The sequence below is a fragment of the Fimicolochytrium jonesii genome (assembly GCF_025526975.1).
Source record: "Fimicolochytrium jonesii strain JEL569 chromosome Unknown EV422scaffold_8, whole genome shotgun sequence".
NCBI lineage: Eukaryota > Fungi > Chytridiomycota > Chytridiomycetes > Spizellomycetales > Powellomycetaceae > Fimicolochytrium > Fimicolochytrium jonesii.
Window position 1 is genome coordinate 738772 of NW_026515675.1, and position 17494 is coordinate 756265.

Below are 17494 nucleotides of genomic sequence, written 5' to 3' on the forward strand. Positions count from 1 at the left end.
GGGGACCCTGCGTGAACGACTGTTGAGGAGAGGATTATGTGAAGGGTGGTTTACTTCGTAGTTTTGCGGTTTTCTAGACTGTCGGCTGTGTTTCTTGTAGCGCAAGAATTCCCGTTCAGATGCGGCGTATGGATACTCTGGTAGGTTGTGTTCTTCCAATGTGTACTGTTTCTTTCTTCGCTTGCCATTACATAGATATTTGATCAAAGTTAGTGTTGGGTGGTAAAGCAACAAAAAGAAGGGTTTTGAAAGCGACGTTTCCATTTGGTGAAGTACAAAGATGGGAGGACAGACGATAGAAATATGCCGACATGCAAAGTTTGAGAGAACCAAAAAAAGGCCCAGTGGAATGGGAGTGGGCCGAGTGTTGATGTGCCAACGCTCCGCGGGTGGGCATGAGCGTGCCTTCAGCGTTCAATGTTCGTCACGCTCCCACCACGTCTCCTCCCCTACTCAGCAGCAATCCCCGCCCCAACACTACTCTTCCTCCTCCCCCCAGCGACGTGCCCCAATCCCACACCCAAACTTCCCGCCCCAGCAACATGACTCGGCACCTTCGCCACCACGCTCCCCTTAAAATCCGGCGTCTTGGCAGTATGAATCCTCACATTCGATTTCGCAGGCACATGCGCGATGTTATCGAGCGACCCGACGCGGGATGAGATCTGCTTGTGTGTGTGGGGGAGGGTAGAGCGAGGGATGGGTTTTTGGCCGCCGTGGGGTGTATGGTTTATGTTCTGAAGAACCCCATCATGTGTTAACCATATTGCAAATGAGAAGGGGAGCAAGGGCGACGGGATGATAACCCCTCGATACGTACATCCAAAGAACCCACCCGACTCTTGACACCGTCGAACTTCTTCACCTCCGAGAATATCTTCTTGGTCCCGCCCTGTGGGGTGTGGTGCAGGTTGTCGAGGGAGCCGACGCGTGAGGTGATGTTTTTGAGGTTTGCGGGTGGTTTTGGGGTCGTGGTTATGGGAGTGGAGAGGGAGGTTTTGCGGGATGCGGTGGTTGATGAGGTTGGCATTTTTTTTTGGCTGGTCGTTGGGGGAGCGTGGGGATTTAGGGTGGGTCTTTTTGTTGAGTCGGATGGTTGACGGAAGGCTTTGCACCACCTCGTTTGTCGTCTCGAAAGTGACTTGCAGCAGTGAGCAGACTTCCCCTTTTTATGACGTGCGCCTATGGACGCTCGACGGGCGGTTACGGCAGCGGAGAAAGATGGGCTTCTTATATATGCGTGTCCGCTCTGCCTGCCGAGTCGTGGTCTGTTTGCCCCTCCTGCCGTAAACAGACGTCTGAAAATGACAGCTGCCAGAAGGGACACTCCGCTGGAAGTTGAATGACGTGGACGCGTTCTGGTTGCTCTCGATGGGTTTTCTTCGATTGCCGATGAGGTTTGTTTTACCCTCAACTCCCATATGCTGGGGATCGTCTCATGTGCGATTCCTGAACCCTTCCCGTTTCGCATAGTTCAAGTCATGTCCCCGATGATGCAACGTTCTATGTGTCAATGTCCGAGCATAAGGTTGAGCTCTGGAGTGTCCAAACGTGGCGCCTCATTTCTGCATCGGCGTTTACCAGGAATAGCCATGCCTTGTGTCCATCACTCAGCTGAATTGAAGGATTCGATGAATAGACTTTTGCTCGCAAACATCACCTTTGTCCCCCTTATTCCTTCGAAGCTCTTAGGCCTTAGGCCTTGAAGGTTAACCCAGTACCTGAGGATTTCGAGCGCGGGCTGCGCTACCTTTTTCGGGACATCTGCTCAGAAAGCATTAATCTTACATCTGGCCGTATAAGAGCGGCTCTCTAAAGATGCCTCTGCACGAGAGGAACTTTCATCTCATTCCGTTTCAAGAACTTCATTGCTGCTGCAAAACACACTCTGATAAGCGTCCCAACAAAGCCACGCAGATCAAGCAATCGTCCCCCAACGATGCCCACCATCCCAACCCTCTCCACCTCCCATCAACGCACCACCTCAGCCTCCACAGACGACCCACCCTCCCAGCGCACCGTAACCTCCCTCGCCGCATCCCTCGCGGGCCGCCTCACCCCGACCCAATCTCCCCAACCGCAAAGTCCCGCCCGTCCCCCCTCCCGCCCAAGCACACCCACCCAAAATGCCAGCCTCACATCCACCCTCACCTCCCAGTTCCTAACCCCCACCGAAGCACGCGCCCTCTCCGCCGCCTCCACCCTCCTCACGCACCCCGCCATCCGCTCTGCCGTTGTCCGCGGGGCGTCCATGGCGCTTGAGAACGATGCGGTGAGAGGCGCGGTTGTGAGGGAGGTTGCGGGGAGGGTTGGTGGGGGGGATAAAGGGGTGGAGGAGTTGGTCGGAAGGGTTGGGGAGCGGGTGTTGGGGGATAGGGAGGCTAGGGGGGTGGTTTTGGAGGGGGTTGTTGGGAGGGGTGGCGAGAGCACTGGGAAGGCGGTGGAGGCGCAGAGGGCGGGGAATTCGGCGGTTCGGGGCGCGATCGTGAGGGAGATGTTTGGGGGTGGGGGGCAGCAGGGTGGGAAGACGTTGCAGACGGGGACGGTGACGCCGGGGAAGTCGAAACAGCCGCCTCCGAGGGCGGATTCGCCGGCGGGATCTGGTGCGGGCGCATCGCCTGTCTTTGGGAATGCCGCGCTCATGTCGTCGATGGCGCATAGTCTCGCGGCTCAGGCGTCGGCTTTGCGCGGCGGATTCGCGAGCGGTAACAAGCCGGCCAGAGACGAGGACGAGAGGGACGAAGCCGCACCGGCTGCCGCCGTCAAACGCGAGGCTGCGTCACCGTCTCCGTCCCCGATTAGCACCGAGAAGGTCAACCAGCTAGCTCAAAGCATCGCCGGCAAAGCCGCTGCGTTGAAACAGTCTATGACGTTCAAGCAGCCTGAGAATGGCAGTGAAGAAACCGATGCATCTGCCGCGCCAGGTGCACCTCCACCTAAGCCCGTCCGTGCGCCCTCCTCATTAGCCATGTTACCCAACACAGCGGCCCTCTCCCAAGCCATAGCGGCAGGAATCAAACGCACGGGCTCACCAGGACCTTCGACCCCACCACGCCCCGCCTCGTCCGCCGCAGAAGCGGCATCGAATCTCACCGCGGAAACAGCACCGCCAACCACCCGCCCACCACCGACCCTCCCATCCCGCCAACCCTCCACAACCTCCATGCCCGCCCACCTTACGAACGACAACGCTAGCAGCCAGAATAGTTCCCCGAAACTCCCGCCTAGGACGGCTACGCCCCCGCCTGGAACTGCTAACGGCACCAACAGCCCAGGCCTCCCACCGCGCAAACCCGCTAACGCGAATACAGACGCACCCTCATCACCAGCCCTCCCAGCCAGACAACCTTCCCACGCATCCATCACCTCCACCGCTAAACCGGCAACACCGCCCCTCCCCAGTCGCACCAAATCCGAGGCGGCGTTCACCACCACCGCTGGACCACCGCCGATACCGTCAAGACCGGATGCGGTGCCGAGGAGTGGTGGGACGGGTGGGGAGGTTAGACCGGCGATGCCTCCGCGCCCTGGGGTGGATGCGAAGGGCCCGCAGACGCCGCCGAGGGTTCCTGCTAGGTAGATTGCGTATAGGGGCGTGAAGTGGGATGGATTCCTGTTTCTTTGGTTTTTCTCCGAAAGCATATAATTTTGAAAGGTGGTGAACTCGTTCGTAGACAGCTGCATACATGACTTTGCGGCCCATTTCTTTCTTTCTCGCTGTAGAATCAACTGCAATGGGACAGCGAAAGCGCAAGGGCAGTGCGGAGACGCGTCAAACATCTGCGTGCGTTCGGACAAGCAACGCGTGTGGGTTTGTCCGAACGGCGGCGGCGCACCTTCCGCTCCCCAAAGGACAGCAGAAAGAACCCCCCCTCCCCTCTCGGGTGCACACTCCGTTTCCGTTCCTTCGTTCTCTTGCATAGAGTATCAGACCCCCGCCGCTCGTAGCCAGGATGACCGTCGCTGCCCCACAACAATCAGCAGTGCTCCCGCCCGAACTGGAAGACCTCAGCAGGTCTGTGCTCCAGTTCCCCATCACCACCCCTTCACCCCTTCCACCCCCAACCACTCACCCCTATCCCATCCCCACAGGTTCACAACAGAACTCGCAAAAACCGAATTCTGGTTCCAACAACAACGGACCGACTGGGTCAACAAATACGCCGACACCAACAACCACAATGACAACTCCAACAATGATGACGACGAAAATGTAGTCTTGGGCAAAGGCACCTCCTTCCCCGACACAGACCGCACGGAGCGGCTGGATATTCCCGCGCTGTTGAGGGCGCAGCCGAGGAATGTCGAGGCTGAGTGTCGGTTTCACGAGGTTAGGTTTGGATGGGGGAGACGAGGGATGTTATTTGCGGAGGTGTGAGAAATGGGGTATTGAACGCGAGATGGGTATGGGATGATAGGAACTGTTCAAGAAACTCAAATTCACCTATGTGGAGCAAAAAGCGAAAGACGGGTTCTTGAAACGGGTGCTGGATGTTCCGCCGAAGTTTCCGACTGAGGAGGAGGTGCAGATTTTGGGTAAACACAATACCATCATTTTGCAACAACTTACTTCGGGGTGAAGAGGGGAACTTACGCAAACGGATTTTTTGGTGGTGTAGAGGCACGCGCGGCAAAAGAGAAGGAGCTGTTGAGGGAGAAGAAGGCGTCGATCAAGAAGATGCGGGAGGAGGTGGGGAAGCTGGTTGAGTTGGCGTATGATGGTGGGTCTGCGTGAACGTGTTTGGAGAGTTGAGAAGTACGGCCTGGCTCAATCTTCCGTTTGGGTTGATAGGGCAAGCGGCGTTGATTGAGCAGAGTGTGGCGGCTGCGGCTACGGTGGATGACTTCACTATGCTGGTACGTGTTTTCCGTCGCTAAAAATGTGTCACATCAGGTATACTGAGTGTTGTGTTTTATTCGGCAGCAACGGGAGCTGCAAAGTTTGAATGCGAGGACTGAACCACGAGTGGATGCGATCGAAGAACAGCAGAGCATAGTAGATTCTCAAGTGAGGACCAACATCGCCGGCTGTAGCAGCTGGAAACTTATGTTCTAAACTCACACTCAACCCGGCACGCAGGCCAAAACCCTCACCGAACTCCGCGACCAACTAATCCACTGGCAGTCCACCCTCACCTACCGCCAATCCAAAAACGACACAACCCAATCCCACGTCTCGCAACTCGCCACGCAACGCGCATCCGCCGACACCGCCGCCGCCGAAGCGCTACGGATCGCCCAATCCAAAGACCCGCAACTCGAGGAGCTTGGACGATTCTACAAGGAGCAGACGGCCTTCTTGAAGACGCTGCAGGGGGTCACGGATATACGCCACCCGAGCGCGGAGGGCATCGAGGTTGTCTGGGATCGGGGCGAGGATGCGTTTGCGGTGCTGGTGACGTTCAGGAGGGATGCGGGGAGGGCGAGTGGGTGGGTTGTTGATGCGCAGGTATGATTTTGTCATTTGTTTTTCTTTTTTTTTCGCACGATTGTTAACTCTTCTTGATCGTAGTTCACAAACACACCCTACCCCTATCCCCTAACCGCCCTCCTCCAAACCGCCAACACCCATCCCACCCTCGACTCCACCCTCCGCTACCTCACCGCCACGATCCCACTGCGCACACGCAACCACATCGCCCGTGAGCGCGAACTAGCCCATCTCACAACCGACGGTCTCCACCCCGACATGCATATCAGCTACGACTCGCACACGCGGCAGGTGGTTGTGCATGTCGACACAACTGGACGCACGTTTGTGCTGTTTTTGGGGGAGGGATATCCGGGAAGTGGGATGGAAGGGGTGGAAGTTGTAGGCGTGGAGCCGAGAGTGAGTGAAAGTGAGGGTGTGGAGGGGTGGACGGTATGTATCGTGTTTGGTGTATATAATGAGTGCGTGGGTGATTCATTCATTGTGTTGACTAACTTCATGGTTTCTAGGACCGGCTGAGAGCGAGTGGGGCAAGGTGCTTCAAAGATGTCTTGGGTTTGTTGCAGTGAGGAGGGGATGTGGGATCAGGGTTTGATTAGGATGGAAAGGAGTTGTTGCAGGTGTACCGTATATGTATGTGTAGATGGCCTCGTGTGGTGTTGACGAGTGGGGCGACGTGCTTGGCAGTCTTGCCATTGTTGCGGTGAACTGGATTGGGAGTAGGACGGAAGCAGGGACGGAAGGCCGTCCTTCACGCGTACTTGGACAGACACTCCTTCGTTCAACCGCATATTTGGATCGAGCTACGACATCCTGAATACAATGCTGGAAAAACTTTCTCATGGCTGTTGCTGAGGAAAAGATAACATGTTTGTTGGCGCGGAATGTTGAGGTGGTTGCCCCCCATCAGCGATGCCCAACACATAGTGACTCCTGCAATCCAATTTATGGATTTGATGATACACAACCCCTATCCAGCAAAGTTGCCCGGGATATATGTGATAGAACCCATCGAAACATGAATCGATATGACCAATCCACGTACAAGCAAGAGGGAAGCGGTTCCACCCAGGATGTAATGGATGCCAGTGCTTGCATATTGCATCATATCTTTTTGGAGGAACATCCACGATTTGCGAACGGATGTTTTGTATGGCCCGTGTGAAATGATGAAAGAGTGGAAGAGGAGTTCTTTGTCCGAAAACAACGGAGACGCTTCTTCCAACGCGTCCCTGCTCACGCCGAACTTGCTCTCACACGATCTGACATTGAACACCCACCACATTGCAAGAGAAGATACCCATATATACACACCCCTTCAGACAGCAAGCAAACGGCAGAGCATCGGCATGATCAGCGACGCCACCAACAGAATGACCAACACCACGCGTCCCTCACCGACACCCGTCAACTTGCAAACCCCCTCCCGCTCCCTCCGCGCCCGTATTACCCGCGTCGATTACAGCAATTCCGGCACGGGCAAGTCCGCGCGGCGGCGCGGGACGAGTAGCAGGGCGTCGAGTGTGTTTACGGATGTTGGGGAAGGGCATGAGGGGAATGAGGAGAATGTTAATGTCGGGAGTCCATTGCCTGGTATGTGTGGGTGCGTTCTTGATAACGATAACGGGGGAAAGAAGAGGAATGCTAAAGGGGGGTTTTGGAATGGCAGTGAAGACACCAGTGACACCGGCGTTCCGAAAGGCGGGATCGACGGGGAGTAACCATACGGCGTTCAAGCTTGGCCCTGCGGACGATATTTTCAGCAACATCGAGGTGTCGGCTGAGGATACCATCATAGGTGCGTTCGGGGCATAGGGTTATCATTGGGGGGTACATAGATCTGATGTGTTTTCTCTTCACACGCATACAGAACAACCCCACCCGCTAACAACCCTCTTTGACGGCTTCGCAAGCATCCTGGGACTCCTGTGGAGAATGACGCTTCTGCCCTGGAAATGGATGTACAAACGTCGCGCGGCGCTGAAGCTCATCGTCGTCTTCCTCATCGTTTCCACACTGTTTTATTTTCTAAGGGAGTATCAGCCGTCGAGGGGAGAGAGGCATTATGTTCGGGTGCCGGTGGTTGATACGAAGCCATCGCTGCCGCTGCCGCCAACGGAACAGGATTCGGATCAGGAGTGGGAGAAGGTTAGGCAGGAGTATCCCAGGTTGAGTGACGGGATCAAGCGCGTGCAGGGGACCGTTGAGGTGTTGGAGACAAGGGTTCAGGAGACGGAGACGCGGTATGACGGGTTGGAGAAGAATGTTCAAAGTCTGGAAACGAAGCATGATGGGCTGAAGACACAGCATGAGGAGCTGATAACTCAGCATGAGGGGCTCGCCACGGTTGTCGCGGATCAGAAACGCAGTATTGAGAATGTTGTGGATAATGTGCAAGCTGTGGAGCGAAAACAGGCGGAGCACAATCAGAAATTGGATGAGCTTCGGCAGGCGCGGGATGAGGACCAGGACCGCATGCGGAGGGAGTTGGAGGCTGCAGAGCAGAAGCGAGCAGAACTTGCGACTCAGGTTGACAACCATGGAATAAAGCTGTCATCTGTGGAGACCAACGCAAACCGCCTAGAGACCAAAATCGACTCTGTGCGGGACGCGTGGCGAGAAGAGCTAACCGCCACCGAGAAAACCATGAACACAAAAATCGACCACAACATCCTCTACCTCCGCGACGACTACACCCGCCTTGCGCTACATGTCTCCGACCTCGCAGAAGTCGTCCTTAAAGTTGCCAGCAACCCGCGCCGCCACAGCGAAGACCTCCTTCCACCGGACTACGCGCTGGGAAGCGGCGGGGGGAGGATTATACCGAAGTTGACGTCTATGAGATACTCGGTGGGCTTTGGGACGCCGTTTTTGGATTTGGTGGGGTATAAGAGGAAGCCGGGGAAGGATCCGATGACGTTGTTGCAGCCGGAGACGCAGCCGGGGAATTGTTGGCCTATGAAAGGTGAGCAGATATACTCTCTGGAGTGGGGATAAATGATTCCCTCTCGGCGCCGGGGGTGATTGATTGTCTGGCATCCCTCACTGATAGAGTTTGTTTCCGCTCATAGGCAGCATCGGTCAATTCGGAATCCAACTCATCCGTCCCATCATCCCCACCGCCCTCACAATCGAACACGCGCCCAAAGAATCCTGGACCTCTCACGAATCCATCTCCGCCCTCCGGCATTTCGAACTGTACGCCGTCTACAACCCCTCCAGCACCTTCGAAACCGCCGCGGCCGCCAATGCAACAAATACCGACATGGACGCCAACGCCACCACTCCACCGCCGCGCCTACACCTCCTCACCGCTGAATTTAACCCGCATGTTTCTGCGACAACCACATTCGCGGTTCCCGGGACGGTGGTTGAGGCGTTGAGGGGGGTTTTGGAGAGGACGGGCGTGGCCGTGCCGGCGGTGATGGTGAAGGTGAAGGGGAATTGGGGACATGAGGAGTGGACTTGTGTTTATCGGGTTAGGGTGCATGGGGAGCCGGTGGGGGATAGGGGGTTGGAGAAGGCGGGGGAGGAGGAGGGAGCGGTTGGGGAGGTGGTGCGGGATGGGAGTGCTGATGTTGGAGACGGGGTTTGAGGCGGTAGCTGGGTTATCATTATTGTGTGCGGTGGCAGCTGTCCAGCGTAAGTGTCATACGCATTGCAAGCTTTGCAAGGGTGCTCATCCAATCACGGCGCTTTTTGCGAAGTAGCCCTAGTAGCCCCCCGAACCACAATAATCTCGACTCCTGACACAAACTGGTCATAGAAACCCCTGCTTCTGAAGCTATCCGCGCCACCAACCACACCTTCCCCGAGTAGGTCGGTAGAGCCACTACCATTAAGCATACCCTCAAAGCCACCTCGGCTTGCGGATCGCTACCGGTTAATCCATGTCCTGGCTCGGGAAGCTGTTTCGTCAATATAACGCGCCGGTCGACTTCTTCGCCCGCTCGAAGGAACTCCTTAGGAAACACAGGGATCCCAGAGAGTTATGCGAAGCGTTGTTAGAAACCTTCGAACCGCCATTAGGCTCGGCGGCAGCGGAGGGTTTCGTTCGACAAATCCTTGTAGGGCTGGAACGGCATGGACAGCAAAGTCTGGAAGCCGATGATGTTACCTTCGTCGTAGATGGCACCCCGGCTTCGAGTCCCGCGCTCCGCAAACGCCTTAACGCTGCAGCACCTGAATTCACCCCGTCGTCCTCCCCCGTCCCCAGAAGAGCCGAAGACGTCGAACCACCCGCGGATGCCGCTGACGAGGAGTATCTCGATTATGAAGAGGAACACGGATACAGCACACTATCACCGGAAGAGATATTACAGTCCGTATTCATGGACTTACCGGTGGAGGAAATCCGAGACAGCTTGATCGCCAACGGCTGGAACGTTGAGCGAACGCTCGAAACTCTTCTGACGCCGGAAGTGCCTCACATCCAATTGGACGCAAACTACGACCGGCCCACGCAGACGAGCACAGCTATAAGCACGCAAAATGTGCGCCCCGTGTGCCGGCACTTTCTAGGAGGTAACTGTTACAGGTCGGATTGCTGGTATTCCCATGATCCAGAGGGTCTGGTCTGCAGATATTGGTTGTCCGGTGGATGTATGAAAGGCACGGCTTGCCCGTTTACCCATGGCTCCGACTTGCTGGGGCGCACAACAGAGACTGCTCAAAGGTCCCATCCAAGCATACCACAACCGGCACGACCCCCAGCGGAGGACTTTCCGGCATTATCAGCAAGCAAAGGGCCAGCGAGAGCGAAACTCGATTTCTGGGGTCCTACCCAAAAATTTGTCGATGTGGCGAGGAAGAAGCCAGCGAAAGGATCTCTTCCGCCTTCTGTTTCGAATACGAATGCACCGTCTGCGCTGGTGCCTTTGAAACGCTCAACGACTCTTGTGCAGGCCAAGTGGGTAAGCACTGGCGATACTCTGGCTGCGACCTATACCCAATTTCGCCAAGAGGCCATTGACGCAGCTATTCAAAGAAACAAGCTATTTCAGAGGTGGGCAATTCATCAAGTGAACATCACTTGGAAGCATCATCCCGCTAATACGAGCTTTTCCAGGGCTACGCAGGCTTACCTTTCGGGAAACAAGGCAGCAGCCAAAGCATTCTCACTTGGAGCTCATCGCATGAATGAGCGAGTAGAAGAACTTCATCGGCAAGCCGGAAAGCGCATATACGCAACTCGCAACGCCTCGCACACCGTCAACGGGAATGGTGATGTCCAAGTCGACCTGCATGGCTTGCATCCAAGCGAGGCGGTGGAGATGCTCGAATCCAAGATCGCAAACCTCAAACGGCAGAATTTTTCTGGGAGGCTGATTGTAGTGACGGGCACCGGGAACCACAGTCGCGGGCAAAAGGCCAAATTGCTTCCAGCCATCCGAGAGTACTTGCAGCAGAAAGGCCTCCGGGCGCAGGAATCGAGCATGTCAGATAGGCGGGGCGGGGCCTTCACAATAAATATATAAAGAACGTAAACACAACGAAAAATTGATGGCGTATGCACATTACTCGTACTCGTAAAACCCAGATGGCTTCAAGAGCAGATCCGAGCGCATTCCTCAGCACACATCATTCATCATTGAGAGAACGGCACGTAGAGATGAGATGTGTTGCATTATAGAAAGTGAAAACGTGTTTGACAAAGGATGTGGTCAAAATGATCAGAATGAGATGTGTTGTGCAATGTGAAAGTCAAAGATCAGATACCATATTCATGCATTCACGGAGAGTGTAAATGTTTTCGGCAGAGCGAGGTCATCAAAATGAGGTCTGAGATGCATGCATGATGAAGACCAAAGATAGACGTGATGTGCATGCATTATGGAAAGTGAAGATGTATGTGACAAACAGAGGAGGGTGCCCGGGAACTGTGATGCTATGTACAATGCGGGATGGGTACAGACAAGAAAAGAAGAAAAGAAATGCATGCTAAACTATATTTTTATTGCTCTACCGATGCGAGGACAACAACGGACTGGGCGGCAATAGGGGAGTATTCAGTAGCTGGAGTACCCAGCCTTGTCGGCATCATCGCGCTTGTAGTTCTCGTGCTCGTAGTCGTTGTAGTAACCGTCGTTTTCGGCGTCACCGCGCTTGTAGTTCTCGTGCTCGTAGTCGTTGTAGTAACCGGCCGTCTCGGCATCATCGCGCTTGTAGTTCTCGTGCTCGTAGTCGTTGTAGTAACCGTCCTTTTCGGCGTCACCGCGCTTGTAGTTCTTGTGCTCGTAGTCGTTGTAGTAACCGGCCGTCTCGGCATCATCGCGCTTGTAGCTCCCGTAGCCAGCATCGGTGGCAGCGTCGTCGCCGCGCTTCACCTTGTACCCGTAGCCCCCGTAGCCAGCATCGGCGGCAGCGTCTTCGCTTCGCTTCACCTTGTACCCGTAGCCCCCGTAGCCAGCATCGGTGGCAGCGTCGTCGCCGCGCTTCACCTTGTACCCGTAGCCCCCGTAGCCAGCATCGGCGGCAGCGTCTTCGCTTCGCTTCACCTTGTACCCGTAGCCCCCGTAGCCAGCATCGGCGGCAGCGTCTTCGCTTCGCTTGTACATCCGGCCCCTGCGGTGGGAGTCCCTGTCCCATTCGTTGTTCTGTGTTGGTGCGAAAGTGATGGAAAGTGATGGTAAGTAGTCGGCAGAAAGCTTCTCTCTCTCTCCCCAAATCGCCGGTTTACTTACGTTGGACATGTAGTAGTTCTCGTGCTTAGGACGGCGATGCATGTTGCTATAGCCGTAGTCGTTGCGGTAACGGTTGTTCTCCATGTAGTAACCGCGGCGACCAAGGCTATCAGCAGAACCGGAGTCGGTGGTGTCGACTGCAACGTCATGGTTAGCAGCGACGGTGGTAGTGGCCACGGCGGGAGCAGTAGGCGCGGCGAGGGCACCACCGAGAGAAGCGAGAGTGAGAGCGGTAAGAGCTGCGGAGATGTGCATAATTGAGCGTTGTTTTTGATTGATGAAAGATGTGTTTGGAGAGAGAATGTGTTGATACTGTTGGAGTTGTTGGTTGGAGTGATGGTTTGAAGTGTTGGTGTTGGAGCTGTGTGTGAGAAGGGTCTTCTTTTATACTCGAAAGCCGTTGGCTCCGATTTCAAAGTCCATACCTGACCACAGCAGCGCAACAGTAGAGCGAAGCCTTTGCACTGCATGCTCGCCGTGAGGGGATGTTACTGATCCGAGTCGTCCGCAGAGCGGCCGGGTGCCATGCGGCGAGCAGAGTAATCCAAACGATCGCAACCGCCGTGTCCGCACCGGTTTGCCACTGCCATGCCGGCCACCATCACCCCCGCGCTATGACCATCTCGGAGCGGCCGTCGGACGGCAGCGGTCAGCAATCACTCTCTGATTGGAACAGGCGGATTTCGGATGTCTGGGAAAGCAAGCGGCTTCAGACCGTCCAGCGGCGGATCCTGCCGTTCTATCATTGAAGACCGGGGTGTGTGAGGGACGGGGGGAATGCGCTATGACAGGCTGTCAAACTGTCAGAACGCCGCACCTGCTGTCAATTTCGGGTCTCGCCTCAGGCACATCTCAAACTCCGTTTTCCGGGAATCTCCTTCCGCCACATGCGGCCAACCGTCTGTTTCCGCTTGCAAAGGATAGCGAGGACCGTGACAAATGCCACACCAACATCACCTATCCACGCGATCCGAATTGCGGTAGCGTCCGCGATCGTCCGCCTCTTAGATCTAGACTTCGCCTCATTACCAAGCATTTGATTTTCCCTCGTAGGAAGAACACGCGGTAGTCCAAACAGAAAGCTTTGAGAACCAAGCCTTGTTCAGGCGCAAAGAATTTATTTGCAATTGCAAATTTGTAATGAACGAAGGATGTCGAAATTCATGCGAGGTATAGCACAAAGAGGGATTGATACTGAGTGAATGCTCTATCTAGGAACGAGGTCTAGATGCTCTATCTAGGGGTAATGAATGCATCTAAGCTAGGACGACCTCCCAGTCGTCGCCAAGTCTGACGTTGACCTCGATCTTGGTCTTATTGCCCTTGACGTGAACAGCGACGTTCTTGGCCTTGCCGTTGACGACGAGCTTGGCGCTCTTGACCTCCTTGTAGCCGACAAGAGAAACGTACTTGATGTGGGTCGGGTCCCTCTTCTGGAAGTGGTTCTTGGGAGAGAAGGGGATTTCACCGAGACCGTTGGTGTAAACCGACTTCTTGCCGGCAAGAACGTCGCAAGACTTGATGGTCTTGCCTTCCAAAGAAACCTCCTTCCAGATGTAGGCGCCCTTTTGATTTTCAAAGGAGGTTCCGTCGTCGTGGTAGATCTTCCCAGAGGCCGTGCCTTCCTTGGAAACAGCGACGATGACCTCCAAAGGCAGGACCGAGTGAGTTTTTGATGATCCGTCGGTGACGCCGAATCTCGTCGGAAGGACGGTACCACCGCGGACGAAGGCAGCGATGGTGTCCCAGGGGGCCTCAACTTCGTACAATCCCTTCTTGTCGACCTTAGCCCAGTCGAAGAGATTGTAGTAGCTCTGGTCCTCGGCAATGTAAATGGTCGTCTTTGTGACGTTGGGCGCCGCTACGGGCTTCACGAGAATCGACGATCCAAAGAAATATTGGTCGTCGTATTCGTAGGCTTGTGGGTTCTGAGGGAACGAGGCGAACATCGGACGCAGGAGCGGATAGGGCTGAACGGCGTGCGAGAAGAACTCGGTGTAGATGTACGGGAGCAACGTGTAGCGGAGACGTATGGCCTTTCGGATGGCCGTGGTGTAGGGTTCGCCGTACACCCAAGGTTCGCGGCGGGCACTGTCCTTGTCGGAGTGTCCACGGAAGAATCCAGTGAAAACGGCGGAATTGTACCTTGTATAGATATTCAAATGAGTTTCCATGCTAAGAACCTAAGGTGAAAACATTGACACTCAATGATAACCTACCAACGAGTCAAAAGCTCCCCACCCGGTCCCATTCCTGGCTCGCTGATGAACCCTCCAATGTCGCCCCCAGCGAATCCATATCCACCAAGCGCGAGCCCCTGAAGTGTCGGCGATGCCACTTGCAAGTGTTCCCAGGTCGACTTCGAATCACCCATCCACATGGCACCGTAGCGTTGACTTCCAGCAAAGAAGGAGCGGGTCAGGATGAAGGGACGTTGAGTGTACTTCTCCTTCTTAAGATGGCCGAGATACGAGGAGGCGAGCATGAGGGAGCCAACCATGTTGTGCACCGCCCTATGCTCAACACCGTTGACGTGAAGGTTGTCACGCGGGGAAGATTTGTCCGGGCCGGCGAAGACAGCCGGTTCGTTCATGTCGTTCCATGTGAACAAATACTTTGTTTGTTCCGGGTACTTCTCGTAGGAGAAGAAGCTCGCCCACAGGCTCCTCGCGTTGGGGTTCAACCAGTCGGGCCAAACCGCAAGCGTTCGGCCCATCGACTCATCGATGTTGCTGGGCCAGCATTTGCCCTCGTAGACGGATTTGTTGGCGGTCTTCATCAATAAGTCTGCGTTCAGGAACTGTTTGTAGGCAAAGTACTTGGAATCCTTGGCCAAATGGGGGTCTTTGATGGTGACCATTTGACGGTGCTTCTTCTCCCCAAAGTAGTTTTGCAGACCAACGGGGTCTTCGAAGCGAGTGTGGTTCCAGGTGAAGTACCTCATTCCCGATGTGTGGTCAATGTCGAGCCACATGACGTCGTAGGGGATGGAATGTTCGTCGAAGCCGCTGTCGACGGCAAGAACGTCGGAGGTGTTCATGTAGGAGTATCGGCATTGGTGGTAACCGAGCGCGAAACGCTGGGGGAGCTGCTGGGAACCAGTGAGCTCAGCGTAGGAGCGGGAGACCTCGAGGGCGGACTTGCCGAAGAAGAAAACGAGGTCGATCACACCGTCCTCGGACATGAAGTGCGTAGTGGTAGAGTTGTTCTCGCGAGAGATGTCGACCCAAGCCTCGGCGGGGTTGACCCAGAAGATACCAGCGGCCTGGCCGGGCTTCTGGGCAATGATGAGGGGAATGGCACCGTAGTTGGCAGCGTTGCTGGGCACGGGGTACGCGTAGGTGTCCGTGTTCCAGAAGCGGTAGGGGTCCTGCCAGTAGGCATCGGCGCCACGGGTGGACTTGAGGTTCAAGGAAGGCGAGGCGTGCTCGGGGATTCCAGTGACAAAGTCGAAGCCGGGGAATGTAATGTCGGCGGCCACGGATGTAGGGCGGTTGCCGTGCTTGTCGGTGTAGGTGATGATACCGGTCTTGTCGACCCAGTCGTTGACCTCCGTAATCGTCTCCCAGTTGTCGCCCTCCTTCTTCTTCAAGCTGTTCTCGAAGTTGAACCAACCCTTGGAGTTGACTTCAGCGATAGGCTTTCCATCGACGCGGGCAGTCAGTTTGAAAGGCTTCTTCTGGATGAGTACTTCTTTCGCACCGTACTTGACTAGGATGGTCTTCTCCGTCTCCTTCTTCTCGAGCTTGGATAAGTCGATGTTCTTCGGGTCGTGCTGGAAGGCATGTTTGTAAGCGCCATCGTAACGGACGTGAGCGGGATTCTCCTCGTTGACGATGAAGCGAGCGGCGTGAGTGTTTTTGAGGAAGGAAAGCTTGAAAGTCAGCTTCTTCTGGGCTTTGCTGTTGTAGATCTTTCCGACGACAGCGTTCTTGGCATGGTCGAACTCGGCGGACCACAGGGAGTAAGGGCTGTTGGCGGCCGTCCTCGTGTCAGCGATGTTGCGGTTACGGACGCAGTAAGGGGTCGTGGTGCAGTTGTGGAAATCAGGCGGGTCGGCAACGACTCCGCGCGCCAATGCGGCGATCGCGAGAGTCGCAGCGACGAGGGGTTTGAAGACCATCTTCAGATTTGTCGTGTGAGTTACGAAACCTGAAAGGTGCTGAAGGCGAAGGGGATGAGGGATGGCGTCGGAGTTTTATACACTGCTATGAAGCCGGGTTTGCCAACGCCCATTCTTCACGGAGCTCTCTCGACAACAACTAAAAATTGGCCTCGCTGTTCTTGTATCCCGCCGGCTTCACGAGAGACGCCCGGTACAGATGGCCGGCGTAGCCCAAAGTTCCGACCACCAACTTCGAAATATCTCTTTTCTCGAAGTCCGCCGCCGGGGCTTGGTCGTAGAAATTATTGTAGGACCAACCGGCCGTGGGTAGCCTTTCCTCTCGACCCCAACTCGCTGGAAGTTTGACAGATCCTCGCACTTTACGCTCGGAAGCGTCATTCCGGTGTGTCATCGATTGAGGGATGAACGGGCGACCGACGGTGGGAAATTGAGTTTGAAGGTGAGGACCCCCTTACCAAATCCCAGCTTCTCCCGAGAGCTCCTATGAGGCCAACATCCGCCCTCGTGACAGTTTTTCGTGCACATCATGAGACCTTCAGAAGTTGTATATTTAGTTCCTCATGAAATATCCAAATTACATGATTCCTGTTCACTTGGTCCCGAGTCGGCGGCCGGAAGCGTCAAAATGCCAAATGAAGGGAAGTTGTAGATATATGTACGCCCTCGGAGGATTCTACCGAGCTCCGGTACAGGGGTCGCTCTATAGTGCCCCGCCATCGAGGGTGCTGTGAAAGCCCCACGAAAGAGCTTCAGCGGCTTCCAGCGGCTGGCAAACCAAAATACAACCCCCACGTTGTCGGCTGGCAAACCAAAATACAACCTCCACGTTGTCCCGTACATCAGACTGGGATACCTCGTCACCCGATAGAGGCGCAGGTTGGGATCTGGGGCTTTCAGGCACCAAGAAACCTGATGAGTGTGGCTGGTGGCTCTCAACAAACTTATGCCTACGTTATGAAAGGGCGCCGACGATCGGTTACGGTATCCGTGGGGGAAAGTGTACGCCAAGTGACGGTGCCTCCAAGCGTAAGGAAGCCAAATTGCTGTTGACAGCTGCTTTGACAGCATGCTACGCGCTGTCGGAATTGGTTTCCATTCGCAGTTCGCCCGCGCCCGTCTGGGAAATCCGTGATCAGGACATCACCATGCGTTTCGTGGACGCATATCAGGTCCCCAGAGAGCACCAGAGCCCAAGGCCCTAGACTATGTAGGTACAGTACAGGCATACACATGCATGTACGTATATGTACAGCA

General features: G+C 55.3%; 7 protein-coding genes across 7 annotated transcripts; 4 read left to right on the top strand and 3 right to left on the bottom strand.

Annotated features, from left to right (window-relative positions):
- Positions 1-132: 132 nt before the first annotated feature.
- On the bottom strand, positions 133-1030 carry EV422DRAFT_614628 (uncharacterized protein; the record flags this gene model as incomplete). The annotated part of the gene is made up of 2 exons (XM_053073929.1): positions 133-737; positions 821-1030. 2 exons carry the CDS (start codon positions 1028-1030, stop codon positions 450-452), a joined length of 498 nt encoding a protein of 165 aa, XP_052926595.1. The 3' UTR covers positions 133-449.
- A 1507-nt stretch (positions 1031-2537) lies between these two features.
- Positions 2538-3661, top strand: EV422DRAFT_525995 (uncharacterized protein). The gene has a single exon (XM_053070099.1). The coding sequence runs from the start codon at positions 2642-2644 to the stop codon at positions 3578-3580; it is 939 nt and encodes a 312-aa protein (XP_052926596.1). The 5' UTR covers positions 2538-2641; the 3' UTR covers positions 3581-3661.
- Positions 3662-3665: 4 nt separating this feature from the next.
- Positions 3666-6368, top strand: EV422DRAFT_525998 (uncharacterized protein). The gene is made up of 9 exons (XM_053070100.1): positions 3666-4015; positions 4093-4330; positions 4419-4536; positions 4620-4721; positions 4793-4857; positions 4925-5008; positions 5081-5449; positions 5513-5863; positions 5941-6368. Exons 1-9 carry the CDS (start codon positions 3954-3956, stop codon positions 5998-6000), a joined length of 1449 nt encoding a protein of 482 aa, XP_052926597.1. The 5' UTR covers positions 3666-3953; the 3' UTR covers positions 6001-6368.
- A 295-nt stretch (positions 6369-6663) lies between these two features.
- On the top strand, positions 6664-9038 carry EV422DRAFT_526000 (UNC-like C-terminal-domain-containing protein). The gene is made up of 4 exons (XM_053070101.1): positions 6664-7024; positions 7101-7229; positions 7302-8396; positions 8503-9038. The coding sequence occupies exons 1-4, from the start codon at positions 6781-6783 to the stop codon at positions 9024-9026; spliced, it is 1992 nt and encodes a 663-aa protein (XP_052926598.1). The 5' UTR covers positions 6664-6780; the 3' UTR covers positions 9027-9038.
- A 619-nt stretch (positions 9039-9657) lies between these two features.
- On the top strand, positions 9658-11120 carry EV422DRAFT_614646 (uncharacterized protein; the record flags this gene model as incomplete). Its single annotated transcript, XM_053073930.1, has 2 exons — positions 9658-10436; positions 10500-11120. Coding segments are annotated over 2 exons (1188 nt in total), but the record flags the coding sequence as incomplete, so codon positions are not given.
- Positions 11121-11439: 319 nt separating this feature from the next.
- EV422DRAFT_505685 (uncharacterized protein) lies at positions 11440-12369 on the bottom strand (the record flags this gene model as incomplete). Its single annotated transcript, XM_053068505.1, has 2 exons — positions 11440-12027; positions 12115-12369. The coding sequence occupies 2 exons, from the start codon at positions 12367-12369 to the stop codon at positions 11440-11442; spliced, it is 843 nt and encodes a 280-aa protein (XP_052926600.1).
- An 828-nt stretch (positions 12370-13197) lies between these two features.
- Positions 13198-16663, bottom strand: EV422DRAFT_526005 (glycosyl hydrolases family 31-domain-containing protein; the record flags this gene model as incomplete). Its single annotated transcript, XM_053070102.1, has 2 exons — positions 14334-16663; positions 13198-14259 (listed from the first exon to the last, which is right to left on the bottom strand). Coding segments are annotated over exons 1-2 (2788 nt in total), but the record flags the coding sequence as incomplete, so codon positions are not given.
- Between the last annotated feature and the right edge of the window lie 831 nt (positions 16664-17494).

What these genes read in the sequence shown, in the direction of transcription:
- EV422DRAFT_526000 (XM_053070101.1), top strand. Translation starts at nt 6,781, where the DNA reads ATGATCAGCGACGCCACCAACAGAATGACCAACACCACGCGTCCCTCA. An exon ending in TGTCGGGAGTCCATTGCCTG is followed by an intron (nt 7,025 to 7,100) that starts GTATGTGTGGGT and finishes TTGGAATGGCAG; the next exon opens with TGAAGACACCAGTGACACCG. An exon ending in GAATTGTTGGCCTATGAAAG is followed by an intron (nt 8,397 to 8,502) that starts GTGAGCAGATAT and finishes TTCCGCTCATAG; the next exon opens with GCAGCATCGGTCAATTCGGA.
- EV422DRAFT_525995 (XM_053070099.1), top strand. Translation starts at nt 2,642, where the DNA reads ATGTCGTCGATGGCGCATAGTCTCGCGGCTCAGGCGTCGGCTTTGCGC.
- EV422DRAFT_525998 (XM_053070100.1), top strand. Translation starts at nt 3,954, where the DNA reads ATGACCGTCGCTGCCCCACAACAATCAGCAGTGCTCCCGCCCGAACTG. An exon ending in GGAGGAGGTGCAGATTTTGG is followed by an intron (nt 4,537 to 4,619) that starts GTAAACACAATA and finishes TTGGTGGTGTAG; the next exon opens with AGGCACGCGCGGCAAAAGAG. An exon ending in GGTGGGTTGTTGATGCGCAG is followed by an intron (nt 5,450 to 5,512) that starts GTATGATTTTGT and finishes TCTTGATCGTAG; the next exon opens with TTCACAAACACACCCTACCC.